General features: G+C 37.0%; 1 protein-coding gene across 3 annotated transcripts in view; it reads right to left on the reverse strand.

Annotated features, from left to right (window-relative positions):
* DISP1 (dispatched RND transporter family member 1) overlaps positions 1–21,580 on the reverse strand; it is a gene marked incomplete at its 3' end in the record, with an annotated part of 93,389 nt that overhangs the window by 10,800 nt on the left and 61,009 nt on the right. For all 3 annotated transcript variants that reach the window (XM_082306576.1, XM_082306578.1, XM_082306577.1), the window contains 4 exons: positions 5,984–6,013; positions 1,998–2,121; positions 633–760; positions 99–196 (listed from right to left, as the gene is read on the reverse strand). In XM_082306576.1, the coding sequence (XP_082162702.1) occupies positions 99–196; positions 633–760; positions 1,998–2,121; positions 5,984–6,013 (380 nt within the window). The remainder of the gene's footprint in view (positions 1–98; positions 197–632; positions 761–1,997; positions 2,122–5,983; positions 6,014–21,580) is intronic.

Raw genomic sequence — 21,580 nt, forward strand, 5'->3', positions numbered from 1 at the left:
AAATATTTTCCTAATAAGGCATACAATACACGGAAGAGCTCAGAAATCATTCAACTGGCAGAAGTTTTTAGCCTTCCTTACATCATTTCTCCACTTACTTGGAATATCGCAGAAAAAGGTGTCCTTGTGGAAGTTCCAGTCTGCTTGCCTCTTCTCTCTTTCGTAGTGATCATCTGACCATCTGTCATCTTGATGACTAAAACAGAATAAATAATTTTACCTTAGCAAAGAGACTGTTAATAAAAGGAGCATCCAAACAAGTCCCACATCTTAATAGCTCTTACACATGAGAAAACATATTTTTCCCAATGTGACTTTGGTATAATAAAACTGAAACATTCATTGATTTTTTTGTTTAAATTAGAGACTTTGAAGGAAAGGACATTGAGCCCAGTACTGAAAGTATCTATAATTCAAAGAGAAAACTAAAATTATACACTTTTTAAAAGAGCTTGCTATGGGAAATATCTAGTTCCATGTGAAAGGCCTTGAGAATTGTAGATGATCAGATTCAATATATGTTGAAATCAGTGGTAGTTTATATATTAACTTCAGAGGGTATTGGAGCAAGCGCTATGTACATACAAAAAAACCCCAATAAAGTAAAATGCATTTTTAATACAAATTCTTACCTTTTAGCTTGCTCATCTGCATATTTGAAAGGATAGTTTGCAAGTGTTGCTTTGTACCCTGTGTTTTTCACCATATTGTTCCACGTGACCAATCTCTGTCCTATGGCTGTCCCTCTTGGTTCAAAACCCTAAGAGAAGAGCATCACCAAATTCCATTAATACTTTTCATTCTTTAGCTCAAACGGGAAAGTGGAAACATGATCAAAGTGATGGATAGTTTTCATTATGAAGCATAGTTAGTCCAGGTAAAATGCTTTATGACAGGTCAGACAAAATAATGACCAACTGTATAGAGTGACAAGGGATTAAGAACTCTTGCACATACTACTACTCTCCCTGAGAAGTGATGATGATGATTTAGTCTATCAAACATTTCAGCACTTCGTTTTCAGAGCAAGGGCATTCTACGAAGTCCTCTTCTGTATCTCAATTATTATTCTTTACTGATTAAAACCACTCAAGTATATCTTCTCTATTTCGCCAAGAATAAGGCAAATCTTTAAATAATTTTGAAACTGACTTTGAAACAATTTTAATAAATTGGCTGTTTTCAAGAAATATCCATTACGTATGGAGATGTACAGATATATGCTACTATAATATAAATAACAATAACTTATAGGAACAGTATATTTTTATTTGAGGATAATAATTAAATACAATATTTTCCATAAAAGTCCTGAAAGCTACTCATGGGTAAGACAGCTGATGAAAAGTAAGAAATGAGTGCAGTATTTAATAGAATCTGATAAAAATTACTTTCAGTCTTTCAATATGGATATCGTTTCATCCCCAGAAGGCATTTAAAATTCCCTTTCCTGGCCCTCACTCTTTGAAAGCTGATTTAGAACGTATGGTTTGTGTTGTACTGTGCTGTACATCTAAAACTGGGATGAATTTACATTATTCAATGTACAGCAGTTCTGTTGAAGGACATATGAGCTTTCAATAGCAAAATGCAGAAGGAATTTAAACTAGTGGATAACACTCTGATGGCAACTGCATCTTTGTATCATCTTTAGCTGCTCCAATGTCAAGATTTAATACTTTTCTTTTTTTAATTAGAGGAATTACAAAGCTCTTTAACACCTTATTTCTTTTGTGGATTCATTAGACAGAACTTGCTTCTGCAAGCTTACTAGCAATTGAATCTCTCTCTGGAAAGTGATTCCCAAACAGATTTGTAGTACAGGGAATATGTCTGAAAACAGGCATATTAAAAGTCAGTTTTTTCCTCTGGGCAGATCTCAGTTTAAGAGAAATATATCAATTCCTGTACTTGCACCTGCTGTTTACTGCTATCACTGAAAAAGCAGCAAACCAAAAACACATATTTGACAGTACAACTGATTAATATTTACCTACCAGCAATGGATCAGAGAAATCTGGAAGATCTGGAACTAATATTCCAACCAGCGCACACACCACTATTAACACAGTACACATGCCCAGGACCACCACAGGCCAGTCGGCTATCAGGGCAGCATAGCTACATAGAGAGGAGCAGAGAAGAAGATGTTACAGAAATAAAAGATATATACAAAATTAACCCATACTTCTCTAAAGAACCCTGTTGAAACACTGACCTCTTTTCATTGTTTTACTTACATGAAATTAAGCTAGCTATCACCCATGGATGGAAACCATTTGGAAACAGTTTATTTCTACACTTTTTGGGTTTTTTTTGAAGTAAGAAAACAAGCAACAAACCCCCCGACTTTCTATCAAATCCCCCTGCTGAAACTTTCTATTCTTATATAGAAAAGCTTTTCATATCAGACTACTATTTTCACCTTTTTTTTTTTATAAATACTTTTTCCTTAGCTTTATACTTAACTTTTGGCATGGATATTAACCATGGTTGGGGACGACTAGAAAATAGATGCTTTGTTAAAAATGTAATGATAGAAAACATCGCAGTTTCTCCTTCAAAAGCTTAAGCTTTTTTAAGAAAAATATCAAAGAGAGGAAAAATCAATTTTAAAGCAGAACCCAAAAGAAAACATTTCCTCTATATTTAAAAGTAATTAAAAAAAAATACTCAAACCCTATATACTAACGATCCATAAAATCTGTTGCAAATTCAAAGGTGCAAGGGAGTTGCAACACGATACATAAGCTAATTAGCATTAATTGCTTAGTCTTCTAGTATAACACTATCCTTGGACTTTAACTCCTAGTTCATTCTAAATTTTAAGAGTGCAAGAATTTTTATATGCAAATCTAATTTTCATCATTTTCATAAAATATTTTTATTTTTGTGAAATTGACAGAAAAATATCAGAAAATAAAATGAAACCCAGAAATCTTAATTTCTTAATAATTTTTCTTACAGTAAAGACTTGAGTTCATAGTTTATGTTTCAAGGGCAACATTGTCTCATCTTGGGAGCAAAGAGAGTACAGAAAGTCCCACAAAGTTTAAAAGGCATTAGAAAAATAATCACAGGCTATGAATCTTTCTATACTGATAGTCTCTGTACACACTAAATATTGATCAAGAAGATCTGTACTCTTATTTCCTCCGCCACTTACATGCAACGTAACACGAAAGTTTATAGCAGAGCGCTCCTTTACTTATTTCTACTGTCTTAAAAGAGTATGGTTCTTTTTCAGTTTCAGAGCAACTCATTATCTAATCACAGTTCAATTATCAGCTCTACAGAAATTTTCTGTCCCATTGCTAAGAAGGGAGGTAACGCCCAGCTCCTCACTCCAGCAACAGCTTCCCAGTTTTCTAACTGTAAAATAAATGGCAGTGAGCGAGCTTACTGCTGAATTTCCATAGCATGTAGAAATGGTATGGTCTAGGGGTCTCAGTACAGCTTTAGGGAGCAAGGAAATCCAAAGCACTGGGTGTATCTCAATTTCCCATTAGGTAAATGTGGAATAATTCCTACATTCTCACACAAGAGGTTAATTAGCAAAAGCTTGAAAAGCAATCTGAAGTCTAAGGTTTTATTGAAGTGAATCACAAAGGGGCAGCTTGCCAAATGAGCGATTGTACAAAGTAGAAGTGAAGGGAAGTAAATGACCTAATAGAATTTTCCTATTTATAGGACTAAATGTTTTCATAAACACCAAGTGCTAGATTGACTAGCTATTACAGACATCTGCTCTGAAGTCATAAAAATTATACCCAAAAGATTTATTTTCCTATTCATCACTAGTGCCAGATTTACCGCTTTGACATGTTGTCTCTACACTTCCATTCTCAGCTGAGCAGCTCTTAATTTGTTAAATTCTTCAGTCACTAGCTGCAAAAGAAACTATGTCCTAAGTGAGCTGTTTAACATGTTAATAAGCCACATAGAGAAGACAGTGTTTGTTTACACCTGCAAATTTGCTGTGTTTCTTGTATCACATACTGAAATTGAGGTAAGCAAAGTTGACCTGGGCTAGCACATCAAAAAGGACTAACCACACTGTATTTTAATTTTATTTGTCTGAGCATCACTTGGTGCTGCTGAGGGTTCTGGCTCCAACCAAGCTGCCTACAGCCAGCCTAGATCCCAACCCACCATAAGTGGCTAAACAGATGGCAGTAATTTTATTTTTCACCCATTAAAAAGCCATAAAATGAGTTCAGTTACTTGTTATTTTCTCTGTGAAAGGTAAGCCGCTGCCCTGACTTAGATTCTGCGTAAATGACCACTTGCCTGACAATGTGCAAGTCCAAGAGGAAAGAACTTAAATCAATTCCTCAGCCAAGGAATCACTCACATTCAGAAAGCACATCCTTAGTGCTAAGCACACACTCCAGTACTTTTCTAAATCCTACTTTTTGATGCCTAATTAAAATTACAGTTGTTCAATGAGCTGGGCATATGGCTACGCAGATACTTCGTCGCTTCTTTCCTCCAAACTATTCAAGCACTAAATGATACATTCTCAATAACTATGACACTGACTGAAGTATCTTTTTTTATGCCATTTCACCCCCTGCTTTCAATCTAGTTGTCAGAATGGTGACACTGCTGTAATCTGCCTGGTACCATGAAAGTGCATATAATTTTCATTAATTTCTTTTCTTCTGCTATTTTTCACACACCTGAAAGGTTTGAGAGTTTTGGTGCTTTTCCCCCCCCCCCCCCCTTCATGGTGTAAATAATTAAAAATGCTTAGGAGATACAGTAATTAATTCAATCTATAGTTATCTCACACATTTAGCATGAGTAAAGACTGGTTTCAAGCAATTTGCCCCAAGGCGATCTAAGACCTCAGATGCTTTCTTAAAAAGGAGAAAGGAAAAGAAAAAAAAAAGTTAGCACTCCACTCTTCCTTCTCATTTTAAGCTATAGCATAACACATGGATAATTTTAAACTTTTCAATGCAACACCTATATGCAGACATACTTCCCAGTCTCATGTAAAGAGACAGAAACATACCATATATAGTTTCTGTATCATAAAGAGGTTTCTATGAGCAATAGATATTTGTGTGGCTGAATTCATATTAAAAAACAGATTTATGTAACTCAAAACAGATATTTAACAAACAGGCTTGTTCTTCACTGAAGGTAAATCGCAACAGTTTTAGATATGTTGCTCTGCTGTTTTATCTGACCCTGCCATTCTTCAGAGCATATGCAGTCCAAACCTAGCGTTCTTGACTGCGTGGGGTTTCTGGTTTTAGGAAGAAAAAGAAATCGTTACGATGACATTTCTGAACTTTTCTGTCAGGTTGTTTTATCATTATTGATGATACAACCAAGCTGCTTCTCAGAATAACCCTTAATCAAGAAGGTACTGAGTCACAGGGTTTTTATGCTTGTGCAGAAAGTGTATGTACACACACAAAGAAAATGGCCTGGACTGTAGTAAAAAATACCATAAAGTGTTTGCCAAAAAGGAACACTGAAATCTGCACAGATTTTAAAATTCTGGCCCAGTATACTGTCTCCAAAAGCCTCTCCAAAAGGAGAAGATATTTATGGAAAGACTACTTAGGGGGAGCACAAGAGTTTGGCCACCATCTGTGGTCTATCCCCTTCCTGCTCCCCCAGGGTTCACAGATGTGGGATTAGGGATGTTAAAAATCTTGTCCCTGGCTCCTCCTTTCAGGAGGTCCTACAAAGGGACCGGTTGTAGATCAGTTCTTCTAAATGTTGTTTGACCTTGCTGATGCTATCTGCCTCCACAATCTCCTGTGGCAGTTTCTGAAATTCACTACCCACTGCATGAAGAAATAATTTTTTTTTTTTTTTTTACATCTGTTTTCATTTGATTGCCTGCTATTTTCCTCGAACATTCCTTACTCTTGCATTGTGTGGGGAATAACAGTTTTGCCATCACCTTATCTACTGCCTTTATGATTCTGCAAACCTCACATGTGACAGTATTAGACCTTACCTTTTTGGTAACTTGAATGGTCTGGCTGGCCTGGAAGGAGGTAAAAAAGAGAGTAATTGAAAATATATGAAATATACATGCATGCGCCAATTTGTTTAATTCTTCCCATACATGCATAAGCAGCTAAATTATAAAAATCAGATATTGTAGAATGTGAATTATTTTAAAAGGTATACAATCGTATTCAATTGAGTCTTTGCAAACAAGTAATTCAGAGAATAAATTACAGCTACAGACAGCTGTGTTTTCAAAAGTGGAATCTTATGCAGCTGATTTTTGGGATTAGTATTTAAGAGGCTTTTCCAGTTTTCAACAAGAGACCAAATAAACTAACACGATAAAAATTCAGAACTATTGAAAACCATGACAAAGTTTGCGTATGATGTGAATGGACAACCAAAACACCATGTTCTGACATTGCAATTCATGAACCTTCTTAATTGTCCTTCGTAATTCCACTACAAAAAATTACCTTGGACATAAATTCTGTCTTGTCATAATGCAGGAAACAGAATGACAAAAGGTACCTACATAAAATAACTTTTCTATGCAAGTTTTTGTTATTTTTTTAAAAATCTCATACAAATAACATTCCTTTTATGAGGAGATCGCAAACCCAAAAGCAAATTATTCATATCTGCCGCTGTTCAGGGAGCACTTCATTTTGTTAGCTATAGGATCAGTCAGTTTCACATAAATTTCACTGAAAAAAAATTCCCATGAAGAATCCGTAAGTCCTTTCAAGAATTTCCTGTCTATGACTGTAACACAGAATCACTCCAACGATGTAACCACACCATGGCTTCAGTTATGGACTTGTTTTACCATCAAAGAACATATTTAATATTGTTTCTTTAAAAAGGTATCAAAACCAATTAATTAAGAAACAGCTACTTGCATAAAATAGATCACTTAGTATTGCTACATTGAGGTCTCCAAAAGAGTAAAGATTTGCATACTTTCACACCACCGGATTAACAGCTCCAACTCTGGACTCTGCAGAGATTTTCACAAAAGTTTAAAGCTTAATTCAGTGCTCAAGAATGAGATTTGCTGTCCTTTGAAGGATAAGATTCAACATACTGCGTTGAAATTCCAGTCCTGCGGAACCAAAATGTTCTGGCCTCATCACCTCAAGGTAGCTAGAGCCATGCCCATAGTAGGTGACAGTATTGCTTAGACTGTATCTATTTCTAACTCTGAGCAACTGTGAAGGTAAAGGGGAAATAATCCATATAAAACTGAGCCTCAGAAACACCACGCTCTGTTAGACCAAACAAAAAGTATAATCCAGTGCAAACCAGCTCTTAATGCAGTAACAGGCCACTTCAGACGTGTATTCAAAGCACTGCTAACTAACATGATAGCAAAAGGGTGATGAAAATGTAATTAACAGTATAGAGTAATATAAATGTGACCATTCCTATTATCCCTTTCCTCGGCAGGGAGGATGGAAGAACAAATTAAACTAGCAAAGGTAAACACTGATGCTAAACCCTCTTTTACTCTTCATCTTCATTCATGATGTGTCTCAAGCAATATAGCACATAAATATAACTATGATGGAACATTCCGTCAAGAAATATGAAGCTAACATATTTATTTCCTCAAGAAATATAAAAATTCATTTTAATTTAACTGTTATAAGAAATAAGAATTGTATAAAAGTGAATTTCTATCAGCTGTAATTCACTGCTGTCTGGAAATGTTCCAACGTGACAAAGCAGTAGAGCTGCTAACTGGGACATGTCCGTAGGTAGTACATAGTAGTAAAAATTGCTCCTTGAAGCCATGAGGAAGCTGGAGAGAAGGAGGAAAAAAGCAGAATAACCAATCTGCAGTTGCAGTAACTCAAGAATTAAGGAAATGTACAGAAAAGGATTTTCTGTTAAATCCAGGCACAAAAATTAAGATTAAATTTGTGAAATGTCACTGACCTTGAGTTTGTAGTCCAAGGCGCACAAATCTGACTTTCAGAAGTATTGAACATACTCAATTTCACAACTAATGCCAAAAACTTGTGGTACCACAACAAGAACAACAGACTCAGCAGCAGACAAAACGTACAGAAGCCCAAATAAACTGAGTTCTGAAATGATTTTGCAACAGTAAGTTGCCCGAGGCTGAAAAGAAGTTGTGGAAGGCTCAGAGGACTTCTCGCCACCCTATCTACAGCCTCAACCACAAAACCAACTTTCCTCAACTAAGGCTAGACTGGATGATAAGCAACTAGGTACTGAAGTCAGAACTCACTAAACTTGAATGTGACGTTAGTAGTAACAGGACTCTGTATGAAGAGAAACGCTTAAACAGACAAGCCCCTTCACGGACTACTTCAGCACCAACACAGAGCACAAACTGAATGCATGCTTCCATGCCTGTGTGAAAAAGGGGGCAAAGCTACAGAGACAGGTAACAGATTTTTGTAATTGCAGCACACGCTCTTGGGTTTACAGATTAGAGAGAAATAGATATAGACATGTTTACTGTTAATATGGTGATTCAAACATGAAATTCTAGCTTTTAGTCGTAAAGATCTGAATTTCCATATATGCTCAGTCACTTGTGAAAGCGAGTCCCATTTTCATCTGTGTCATAATGGACCCTACCATGAGCAACAATACCATACGACTATTTGGAACAACCAACAGCCATCCAAGGTCAACAACTAGTACAAACTTTGTAATTATGCTGACTTGTGTACAGGTTTATATGACAATTCCAATTTATATTGGCAGATAAAATTGCCTTCTGTATCCTCCGATTTGGTCAATTTTAGTACCCACTTTTACAACAAAGTTAATCTACAAGGTTGAAAAAACAATCAGGTGCTTTAGTTGAGGATTAACTCCCATAGAGGCAATGTTTTCCTCTGCACGGGCTGCAGCACTGCTATCTACATCATCAGGCACCACGCTGTACTATCGTTACCGCGACCTCCGTGACTCCATAAAGGGTTAGCTGGTTCATCCAGAGAGCCATGTCCACATCACTACGCACTCCCCCCAAATACAAGAGTTTGCTCGGACAGGGAGGTACAGAACCTCATGTGAGGTCCTCAAAAAGCTAGCAAGACAAACATTTGTTGGGAAGGCCCAACGTGTAATTGATAATGCTCTGGGGACGACGCAGGCACCTTCTCAATGTATATTGTTGTATATTCACTTTTTCCACAGCTCTCCTGGCCCCTTCTGCATTCAAAATCTTAGTAGGTGGGCATGTTTTAAATCTCTCTCTTCAAGCTTTACTCTGTCTCTCAATTATGTCCTTGTAATTATATGGCAAACCAGATTTTCTCAACAGAACGTAAAATTTGTTTTAGACAGAACTTTCAAAAATTAACTTTGCCTAATTTGGTTTACACAAAAGGGGTAAAAATACCAACACAACCATTCCTCATCCTCCCCCTTTCCCATCAAAACCAAACTACATTTCCCTCTGTTTCCTCCACCTGCAAAATATATTCAGTGCTGAACAAATGATGATGATTAAGTTCTTCAAAGTTAGGGAGGGTTAAAGGTCACACCTGCTATCAAACTGTTTTGTTTCGAAAAGCATGCATTAAAAAAACCTGTGTACACCCGGGTGAATTCCAGCAGTGTAACCAATCCCTTGCAGCTGTTGTGATGACTCTATTATATCAGTCAAAAGTTATCCCTGAAAACTACGCTCCAAAAATTCTTTAGTTATGCTCTAAAATACAGAAATGCATGGCAAAACCAGATCTTCCCCACTTAATTAATGCTGCTGTGTCTAATTTTTGAAGTATTACACTTTCATTTAGCCAGTTTAAATAACACCACTAACCTCCAAAAAAAAAGTCTAGACAAAAAAAAAAAAACCCTCTCATCAGTTTTCATGAGAAAGAAATGGTGAATTCCATAATTGTGCTGGGACAAAAGCCAACCTGATCTGTGTATTAAATTACCTCTGTACTTAGTTCTCACAAGTTTGACAGTAGAAAGTGACAATCACAGTTGCTTGTGACGGGACTAGCACAACCAAGTTATTACATAAATTATAGTCACTGACTAAAATCTAATACATGCTATGCCAAGGGGGAAGAAAAGACAGGCTCTATTCTACCACCATTTACTGCAAGTCTCAGCCCCTATGCAACAGATGCTTTGCTTCACCCTGTCCTTTCTTAATGGTGAGTTTAGACTGAGCATCATACGATTAGGAACTACATAAAGAAAGGGTAACTAGACTGGTTAAAAACCCCAGACGTTTCTCAACAGGAAATTTATTTGGTTGACTAGCATCCTTCTGTACAACATGGTGAAAAGGAGGAGTGGTGTTTAAAAAGTGTTGCTATAATATCTGAAAGTTTACTGTAGGAAATAACAAGAGTACCAGGAGGATGGATCAGGGCACCAGTTTCAAATAGACTACTACAGCTCTAATATTCACCTCTCCAGCCTAAACAAGCACTTAACCCTAGTGTTTCTACCAATATTTTGAACCGGGGGATAATAGAAAACATTTGTGCCTTTGTGTACGTACTAACTGGAATAGGGGCAGTCACACATATCAAAAATACTATTGTTGCACATATTTTTCAATCTGAGAAAGGTGCTCTAGCTATTATAGCAGTGAATGAGTTTTCTCCCTGAAGTTAATAGATGGGCATAGGTATAACAGAGAGGAGAGTTTGGTCCTAATTTCAAGAATCACAATGAAGAGCAAGCTTTTAGAAATGATAAATATTATTAAATCTAGTTCTATAACCTTCATTTTACCTGGACGTTACACGGCACAAAGCAATGTTTCACGAGCGTGTTCCTCAGCATGGGACCGTTCCTAATGAATTTAACACTTAATAAAATTACGGATGGTTTACTGCTTTTGCAGTGTATTTGTTTCATTAATCTAATGTACTTCAGGGGAATACTCTGAATGTGTCAGGACAATAAAAGTACCTAGATATTCCAAGACATTCTTTGGCAGTCTTTCTTCGCGAACCTCAGTTGTGAGAAAGGTATCAATTTAAGCAACCCCCTTTGCCTCACACCACAAGGGATCAATGCTAGGTGCTTCCTGAGTGGGTGAAAGAAACCCTGCAGAAGGTAGCCATGAAACAGAAAATTAGGAAAACAGGCTGTGTTTTGAAGCATATTTTGGAGAGAGTTTTCTACCTGTTGGGGAGCAACCAACATTTTAAAAAAGTGTTAGCAGCTATCAATAACCTAAAAGGTTGAAAGAGATATTAATATAATTTTGAACAGGAACATTCCTGCCTACATTGATAATAACTTTTTTTTTTAAAGTCAGTTAAAAATTGTCAATACATTCCAAAACATATGTTTGTACTAACTTATCCAAACAATACCTTCCTAAAACATTTTAAATTCTTATTATAATTCTGGATATTGCCCTGGCTAAACATTTGATTTCTGATTTATTTCATTCCACTTAGATGCAATTCATTTCTATTTCAGTGTGCAGATGTAGAGACTGGACTTGGATGTAGAAGGACTTTTCCTCTTTTTTCCTTGAAGGAACAACAAAGCAGTTAGACTTTGAGCTAAAATTAATCCCTGTGGGGCTTCCACCCTGACATGGGGCAGCACAGAGGCACTGCCTGGGATTGTTGCCCCCTATTCTAAGGTGCAAGGACACAATTAACAGCATCACAGATAAATCTGAAACTGCCGGTACAGGTGCTCCTCCTGTTTTGTTCCTGGGAGGCAGCAGCTAAGGGAAGCAGAAAGCCATGCTCCCAGCAGCAATATCCAGCTGATTCTGGTGCTTTGATGCAGCTGAGCCAGTTTCCAGCACTGGTTGAAAGGGACCAGCTCCCAGCTGGAACCTACTTGAGGAAGCATGGCTCTTCTTCATACCATTGCCTGCCATCGAGCAGTTTATCATGAACCCCCAGCTGAACGGACTAAAAGCATCTCAAAAAGATACACACCAGTCTTTGCCACCACTTTTCCTACTTCATTGCAGGAACTTGTCTCAGATGAGAAAGCACTGACTGCTGATAAACACCATCCCTTTAGCAAATCCAGCAGAGATCCACGCTCGGTGACGTTTGAATACGAACAGTGACACCCAACCATAATTTCAGGGCTCAAACCCAGGCCAAGTGTAGCACGGAAATGGTCATCAACAGAAACTTGACAGATTAGGAGAAGCCCAATTTTCCAAACAATCATTCAGAGAGAACTAACTGGTCAGGTGACTAGTCTCCATTTTAGCACTAAGCGACACAAAATTTTGAAAATAAATGTATAGCTTACAGCTATTTATCATAGAAGTAGCTGTTACAGGGCTGTAAATCATCACTAATAGTACTGCAGATAACACAGCAGCAGAAGCAATCACGACAACTGCTCCAGCAGAATAGGATTCAGAATAAATGAAAATTGTAGACATTGCAGTAGATCTGTAATGTCTTCAGTTTCTGGCAGTATGGACAAACGCTGACTGTTTCACATAATCTTAATTCTACTTTCGTCATGCAGGTATTCATAAAAGGGATATATTATTTCTCTTGATACAAATAACATCACATCCATAAAAACACATAGCATGTTTGCGGTACAGCATACTCTTTAGGACACAAACTGTATCTTCTTTCTGAAGCACCTTTTACACCACAGATGTCTAAACATAGTGATACCAGAAAAAACAATCATTAAAAAGCCAATAGAAAAAATAATTTTGCACGCTTGCAAAGATTTTTTTCACTTAAAGATTCACTTGAGTCAAAAATGTTAAGTTAAAAAAAAACAAAAAATCAATACAAAGACTCCCCTGTCCAAGGATTACGAGGTGTTTAACCTCAATGCTTTACTTTGCCAGAGGGAAGCTATTCCCTTTGTTGGTAGATCTGGTTACAAGAAGCGATAAAACATAGCTTTTTGTCCTTATTACACTCAAGGATAAGCTAAATCCCTGCAGGATAGAATGAGATATGCATCATATTGTACACCTTCCATTAGAACATACAATACAAACTAAATCCCAGCAGAGGAAGAAAATCCTTGTGTTTTGAGAATGTCATTGACCCATGAGAACAATTTGAATTGCTCTTAAATATCAAGCTAGCTTTTGCTGCTATATCAGGTATAACACCTACATGCTTTATCATTTTAACAATCACGCAGACAACAAATCCAACAGATTAAGTTGCCAAAAAACTTTTTACAAGCCTCCCAATTTAATTTTTTGCTATGATGTGTAGAGTTTTCCTTGATTCTAATCATGAACTCTCTCTAGATGTTTTTTAAACATGTGATGTTTATTGTATTTGTCTGCACTTATCTTTACTTATTTACATCTATAAAGGAAGAATAGGACAACCCACAGCAGAAGGATGTTGTAAAGACGACAGAGACTTCAGTTTTTTGATAAGTTGCTTTTTTTAAGGTTTTATTGAAAGCAAGAAAAACGCAAAGAATTTCCTTGTTCTCTCCCACATAAAATGCCAAGGAACAATCCAAAAGGATTTTATTTTTTTCTCTCTAGATTATCAGTGTGAGATGATCTGAAACTAACTGCTATTTCATCCCATTAAAAAGTGTGAAATCTCAATGTTGAAGCTTTGCTTAACCTTATACTTATGAATTATTTCTGCCGAGACTATTCTTACGCATAAAATTAAGCAAAATGAAAGTCTTCATAGTAGAGAGACCAAAAATTAATATGCTATTTGGCAACTGAATTATAGATGTCAATTCACATTTTTATAGTTGAGATACCAAGCTTTATAAAGGTTCTTGTCTGCTCTTCTTGTATTCTTACCTACCTCTTCAGTCCCAACTAAGGCTCTGCTCTACATTCACAGCAAGTATGAGCAAATAACATTGCCTTTCGGCAAGGAAAGCAATTGTAAGGAAGGTGTTTTGGAAGTTATTTTGGTAAGTTTAGTATCAGGGCTGGAAGGAACATCCTATGAGGAGTGGCTAAGGATTTGGGCTCATCTAGTTTGGAAAAAAGGAGGCTGGGGGCAACCTTATTGCTCTCTACAGCTTCCTGAGAAGTTAAAGCAAGAGGGAGGTGCTGAGCTCTTCTCCCTGGTATCCGGGGATAGGATGCATGGGAATGGCTCAAAGCTGTGCCAGGGGAGGTTCAGACTGGCCGCTAGGAAACATTTCTTTACTGAGAGGGTGGTCAGACCCTGGAACAGGCTTTCTAGAGAGGTGGTCACTGCACCAAACCTGTCAGTGTTTAAGAGTCATTTGGACGATGGCCTTAACATGCTTTAACTTGGTCAGCCCTGAATTGGTCAGGCAGTTGGACTAGATGATCATTGTAGGTCCCTTCCAACTGAAATAGGATATTCTATTCTATTGTAGTATGATTCATTATATGCTAAAATTAAAACTTCTATAAATTTATAACATACAGATGACTTGAAATTGAAATGCTCCTATAAACGTCTCCAAGGTTTGGGGTTTTTTGTTTTTTTTTTCCCTACTCCTTTTCCTTGCTGCTCCATATGGATGGTATACATGCAGGAGCCCAGGGTTTACTTATAAAGTCTTCAGTTTAAGGTTCCTCAGAAACTCATTTTTGCAATACTGACTTATAATGCCTTCCCTCTTTCATGTCCAACAACTGACTAAATATTATCAACTGCTAGGAAAGCTGGCTCTTTTCCTTAATAGCATCTACTTGGTTCACTTGTCTTGAATAGGAAGTAAATCATCTTCTCTGTAGGAAAATCTGCCAGTGTATGAAGAAGCGAAGTAGTATACACCCTAAAAATATTTTTCTTGTATTCTTCTTTCCCTAAACTTTACTCTGAGTGTAGCCACTTTTAAACACAGTCCTCAAACTGTCAATAAGAAAACTGCCATCAAACATACTTAAACTGCATTGTCCCAGCTTTAAATGGCAACGTTTATACATAATTTAAAGTATATTCTTCTTCAAAAGGTTTAATTGAATCTATCTATATATATTCCTTTAACTTCTGAAGCACTAAGGGCAGGACCACATATAGTACTGCTTGGCAAGTTAAACAAAAGTTCTGAACTATTCAAGACAATAAAAAAAGGCTTAGTAAAATACCACCATGAATCATTATTTGAAAACAAGCCAACAGCTAATTTAGAACAGACTAATATTATCTCAAGATCCTTCACAAGTCTAAAACCATTAGTCTTTTTTCTTTTCTCAGTAATTACAGTGAAATTAATAGATATGTTCTGGGATTTAAATGATGACTAGAGTAGTTTTCAGGATTTTTACTGGCAAAAAGTTCCTTCCTTAGAAATATTTTATTTCAAAGCTGTTTTTATTACACTTCCCAGTTGAATGGAGCAATGCAAGGTCATGGTCACATCTTGTATTTCTCTGACAGACAGGAAATTAACATGACCCAAGAAATCACAACATACACACAAGAAAAACTCCATCCCATGATACCAAAGAGCATGAAAGACATGTACAAGAGCACCTATTTTTATCGAGGTATTTCCCCACAAAGGCTGAAATCCATGTTCTTATAGGCATTAATGATTGACATTAAGCATATGTAAGTTTGATTCTGGAGTAAGGAGACTTCAGACCGTCATATATCACGCTTCAACTGGCCCATGCTTCAGTCTTCCTTCCTGTGCAGATGTTAGAAATTGTGAATGCAAGTCACCAGGGGGGTCATTTTTGCTCTCAGGAAACCTCCTCTGACCAGAGAGCTTTTTTGAAGATAGACTACAATCCCTTACAATTTCTCCAAAAATATTAGATGGACTATGGGGACAAATGCTAGGTTTTATCTTGCTACATATTTCATCTCTTGCAGCAAATGAAAATACTGTTACTTAAGCAATTTTGCTCTAAATTTAGCAAAGTATTTCACTTTGATCATACATTTCGGTGTTGAGCTGCTGTTCCAATGTCTGTGGATTTAGTCACTTAGAATGTCATAATTTTTAAATGATATAAAACAAGTGTACATTCAACACAATCAAAAGATTTAAAAGGATTTAGTAAGTAATTACACGAAGAAGGCTCTTTAGCTCATGTTGACGTAGATGAAAAACTGTATATATATAATGCGACATCACCTTCTGTACCTCCTGAGATTAAATTTTTGTTTGCTCAGTAAGAAGCAAGCAAAAAAGGGAATATTTACTGAATATTTTAAGGTTTTCAGTATTGTAGCTAAGACGCCAAAAAAGCACTGCAAGATTCAACAGACTATAAACCAGATTTAATATAATCAAAACTGTTCAGCAAAAAGTTAGCAAAAGTTCATCCACTTGACCGAATGAACTAAACATCCTACAAACTGGAAATGTAACGGAAGAATTTTACGGAAAGGTATCCCATTAACATCACAGAAAATACTGGAAAAGTGAGAGAAGTGATGCATGTAAGCTTTCCTAGTCCGGCACATTAATCTATTTATGATTTTATTTAAAAAAAATAGTTTCCAAATAGAGGGGCCAGGCTTTCTGAAAAACGATCAGGATTTCTACCTGTAACTTCCCTTACCTGTACTGATCTGTTAATGGCACCATCTCATTTCTATTTTGCATTGACAGTCAAGGCTTTAAGAGAATTCTTTATCCAGCAGATACCCTGGGCAGTAATCTCATAGCAATCTTAGTGTAGCAAAATTAATGCCAAATTGCTCAGGCACCCTCCGTACTTCCTTCTTGCATTGTGTTTGGGTTTTTTGTTTTGGTTTACTGTTCAAGCACCACTGACTACTTAAAAGCATGCACATCAATTATTACTTACTAGGAGATGAAGACAACACTGAAATACCATCAGACAGGAAGGACAAATGATTTTGGAAGGAGCTAGAGACAGAGACGGCAACTCACAAGGAGCTTTCCAAAGCCGATGTTCCTCATTCTGCACTTTCCCCCCATCATAAGGAAGACTGAAAAAACTTTTAAGACGTAGGAATACCCAAATCTTTCAAATCCCATCTCTTTAAGAGTGCTGAAAATCAGGCCACTGGCCATGTTTAGTTTAGACTTTTGCTCTTTGTTGTCTAGTGTTGTCTTGTTTCACATTTGAACCTTATCACAACCTACTATTAAAAGTGCATGAGAACAACTATACGTGGTCAAAGCATTCCAACAAACTGCCATCATTTTGGCTGTTCTGCCACGTGGTTTTTTCTTTTTTCTAAATACGTGTACATAAATGCTCAGATTTAAAAGTCATCTCAAAAACCACACTGATTAGTCCTTTTCAAGAATGAACACAGCTGATGCTGGTTTTCCAGACAATTTAGTACAAGAGGAAGGACCCGTGTTTTTTACCATTTCCCTCACATTATCAGCTTTATGTCTTCTGAAGACTGCTGTTCAAAGGCCCAGCGGATTGCTAGCTGAGTACTAGTTCTTCTGTTGTTCAAGGGAAGGTGAGGGATACAGGGCACGGGAAATTCATCTTCGAGCACACACAGAACCTGGAGTTTGTAAGTGGCAGAGACTAAAGGTCAAAATACAGCCAGGCTGGTACTCAGCTGCACTCGGACCAGAGCAGGAACCTTCAAAATCCTTTTTTGCTATTGCAGAAATGCTTGCTTCAAAGCGATCTGAAGTCTAGACAAATACTAATGCTTAATTAGTACAATTAAAAGCCTGCCCTTGGACCGCCTAACAAATGAGGGTTTGGTTTTTTTTAAGTGCACTTATTTTTTTTTTCTATGCATGTTATTTTTAATTTGGCCAGCCACTGAATTATAAATGGCATTTTTCCTTTGTATTCTGGTCTCTGCGTGCCAGTCCTTTGCTTTCAGCTCTGTGCAAGACTAACAGAAAGTGCAGCATGTTGTTCACATAGCTGACAATGCACAATAACTATCATGGGAAGAGAAAATGAATTAACAAAACCAGAATAAACCTCTTAAGGTATCACACTCAGGGATAACGTAAGACTAAAAGTAAAAATGAGAAAGCACAGCTCAAATTATTGACTGCCATGAAAAATTATTTTAGAGAAAGAAAAAGAACCAGTACATTTGTTTGGTCATGGGGAGAGCTCTTCCTTCACACGTGCACAACAGAGAATCCCACATTTGGCCTCGGATTCGGAAGGATGCATGACACTGCTACACATTCCCTTTCCTTTCCTCAACTACATCAAAATCCCCAAGTATGCCACCAGGCTGTTGATGCTGCAGCACGAAAGGGAGCATCTAGTTTGTGGTTCCCATGTGCCTCCAGCTTCTTCATTCTGGGAAACCACTGGATAAAGAATTCCTATTTTAGCGTGGAATAAGTGGCTTAAATGAGAATAAAGCCAGAATTCATATTGTTTCCATATAAATTACCAACATGCAGGAACTCCTGATCTACAGCGAGAATCAACATATTTGCAACATCCTGAACACTGAATGAAATGACGGTAACAGCTTTTGCCTTTTAGTTGCTAAAGGGTGATAAAAAGTTTTAGAAACAACCTTCAAAAATCTGACCTAAAGGATTTTTTTTAAAGATATCTATTTGCAGTCTTCCTAAAGGAAGGGAATAAGTCTCTTTTATTAATCTATAACACAGTATATGCATATGCATTTTGTACGTAAGACATTAGTACACATTTTATGTAAAAAGCAAAACCAAAAGTATCTATTAATGCATCAAATACAGCAGAAGCTAACAATATTAAAACCAGAAAAATATTTAGATAGGTAGAAAATACTTTGTTTAAAAAACTCCATGTAGGATTTCTTGTGAACAGTTAACGTTGCTGAAATGAGAATATTTGAAAATATTGTATACACATGTATACGTATAATCAGCTCTGCAAGCCATGCAGAATGTACTAGATAACAATTATCCCTTTCCTGGAATCAAGCAAGGAGCTGTTTCATAACAAAGTCTTGTTATTAAGACTGGTATTTGGCAAACATTCCCTTGCTTTTTGAAAAAACAAGAGCTTTATTTCTTTCTGGTTCTAATCTTTATGCCAAGTAACTAGAAGGAAAATATAAAATGGGTAAGAGGCAGCTATAATGTTCTATCCTCACTTCACAGCTTTTTCACTTTTATAGATCTCCTTTTTAAAGTATTAATTAAAGTGTAAGCATTGAAGTATATCTGCAACACTGTTTAAACAGTGTGTGGCACAGAACTCTCTGAGATACAGCAGAGCTCAGAATCCCAGAACCGTCACATAAATCTGCAATGCAAAAACAGTTCAAAAGAAGGCTTAAATCTAACTGAAAGGAAGATGTACAATAAGTCTGAAGATATTAACGCTTTACCAGTTTCCTGACTCTGGAGTACTATGGTTTTTGCCTTGCTTAGAATATAAATTGGTCTAGCAAGTGAAAACTTGGAATCCAGCAATTCAAACAAACTAAGCTTTGGGAGCTAAAACCTCCAAACTAGGCTGGTGGGAGATGAGGAGTGATTTACATATATCCCGAAGTCTTAAGTCTTAGCCAAACTAATGATTCTGTGAGGCTTTAAACTGATTTTATTTTCGTGTTCTAGCTTGAGATGAGTGCATGATCACAGAAAGATCATCCCACGTGCCCTTTTATCCCGTCTTTTTTGCCAGAGAGAACTCGGAGGCTTTTCAGAACAGTTCTCTTTACTTACCTGCTTTAGCCGAAAGCATTAACAGTATAGTCTTGAAATGTAAATAACGGTAGGTGATATAGAGCAGGTCCACACTGAGCAAAGAGTACTTATATGAATTTATTGGTTCAATATTGCAGGAGCGCAAGCACTACACACACTGGCAGTCTGGAGCAGTTTCCTTATCGGCAGTACTGTTGGTTCTTTCGCAGCTCCCTGACCTCTTCTCCCCTACCTTTTGTCTCCAAGTCCACAGACCTAAGTTTTCTAAACTGTTATCACCAAAGAGAGATTCCAAAAGAGTTGGCATCAAGATCAGCAAGGATACAGATAGCTTTCAACTGGTGTTTTCCCATTAAGAAGTTCACACGTGAGTCTGAGAGAAGCAATTCAGTTCGGCACCAGAGACAATAGCCATGTACAGCACTGTTACTCCACGCTTTCCACAACCCTGCGATGACTTACTGAATGATCTCTGCACGTTCGTCCTCTTCTGCTCCTATTTGCGTGCATACATTCCTACATAAATAACAGATTTTGAAAAATACCAGGAACGATTTTAAGAGTTTTCTGGTTTTACGTTTATTTACTGCCGTGTTTAGTTCTGCTAGAATATGCAACCCTTCATTATTTATTTTACCCTCCTTTCATCCCACTAAACATACTGCTGGGCTGCGTAGTTTTACTCTTCCCTAGTGACTCCTAACTCAGTGCTTCCAGTTGTCAAGCATCAGTCTTCATGCTTTTCTACTTCTTCAGATTAGCAGCTTTACTTGGTTCCTCTGCCTCATTTCTACTGTCTGCTTGCTGAAGGTTGCTGATGATTACAGAAGCAGATGGTAGCAAAGGAGGGGCAATAACTGCCCACCTTCCCCATGGCTCTAAGCCCCACAGGTTTCTTGAGATATATAAGCATTCAGTCTAAAGGAGTTACTTCAACATGAGCCCTCCAAAGGGGTAGGGTGGAAAAAAAAAAAAAATCTTCCAATAGTACCTGAAAAGAACAACTAATAATACCCTGCTCCAAACAGTTTAGAAACCATTTGTCAGAAAGCAAATCAAGGCCCTGGATGATTGCATTCCAATATGGAGAGACAGCTGGAATTTCCTAGGGAGTGTTTGTGCGGTCAAGATATTATCCCCACTAAAAAAAAGAGGTATGAACATGTTTGAATGAATTACATCTTAAATACAGGCACAAAATAACACAAAAAATTTTGCACAAGATCTTCCAACCTCAGAAAAATATCTAAAAAATCATCAGAATCATTACGACCAACAGTCGATCAATTTTACCTACTTTTACAACAGAATTTTTTGCCACAATCACATTGTAAACCACCAACCACTAAAAATATTTTCTTCTATGCTACAAGCCTTCTTCACCAATCTAAAAAAAACTACCAATTGCTCAGATATTCACGTTATGGTGTACAGATGACATTTACATGTAATTTAGTTTAAACTTCAAAGCTGAACACACTACAAAATTCCAGATCCAGCCAGCTTTAAGAGGATAGGACAAGTGTGGCATTATTTCAATCTGTCTTCTTTATACGCTTCAATCCGCAATGATATACCAGAGCCACATTCCTTTAATATTAGGTCACTGACAAATGTTAAGCCTTGGGCTTCAAAACCTGACAAAACCTGCCCTGCTGAAACAATTGGTTACCTGCCCAGAGCTGTAAGCATTAGCGACACAGTTTGCAAAAAGTGTTCGCCCCCCTCTATCTAATCACATCTTCCCCCCCCCCCTTAAACTTAAAACTGTAACAATATTTGAATGCATTTTTTAAAAACACAAAGAACCAAAATGGAAGCTAGTTTGACTACACACTGAATTTAATGTGTGGTATGAGAACTTGCATTTTAAATAACCCTGTTAAAACATGCACATGTTATAAAGCTGGATGATTTTCAATTAGCCTTCTAAGAAAAATATCTAGAGAAGAAGCTGTTGTGCAGATTATAGGCTCAAAATACAATAAAATTAGTGTGGAACAGAGATCACGTAAAAATATCACACACCTGAGTGTCACTCTTCTGTGTACAGAAAGTTATCTGAGCATGTAAAAAATAAATACACATTTAT

Source organism: Platalea leucorodia (assembly GCF_965183815.1).
Source record: "Platalea leucorodia genome assembly, chromosome: 3".
NCBI lineage: Eukaryota > Metazoa > Chordata > Aves > Pelecaniformes > Threskiornithidae > Platalea > Platalea leucorodia.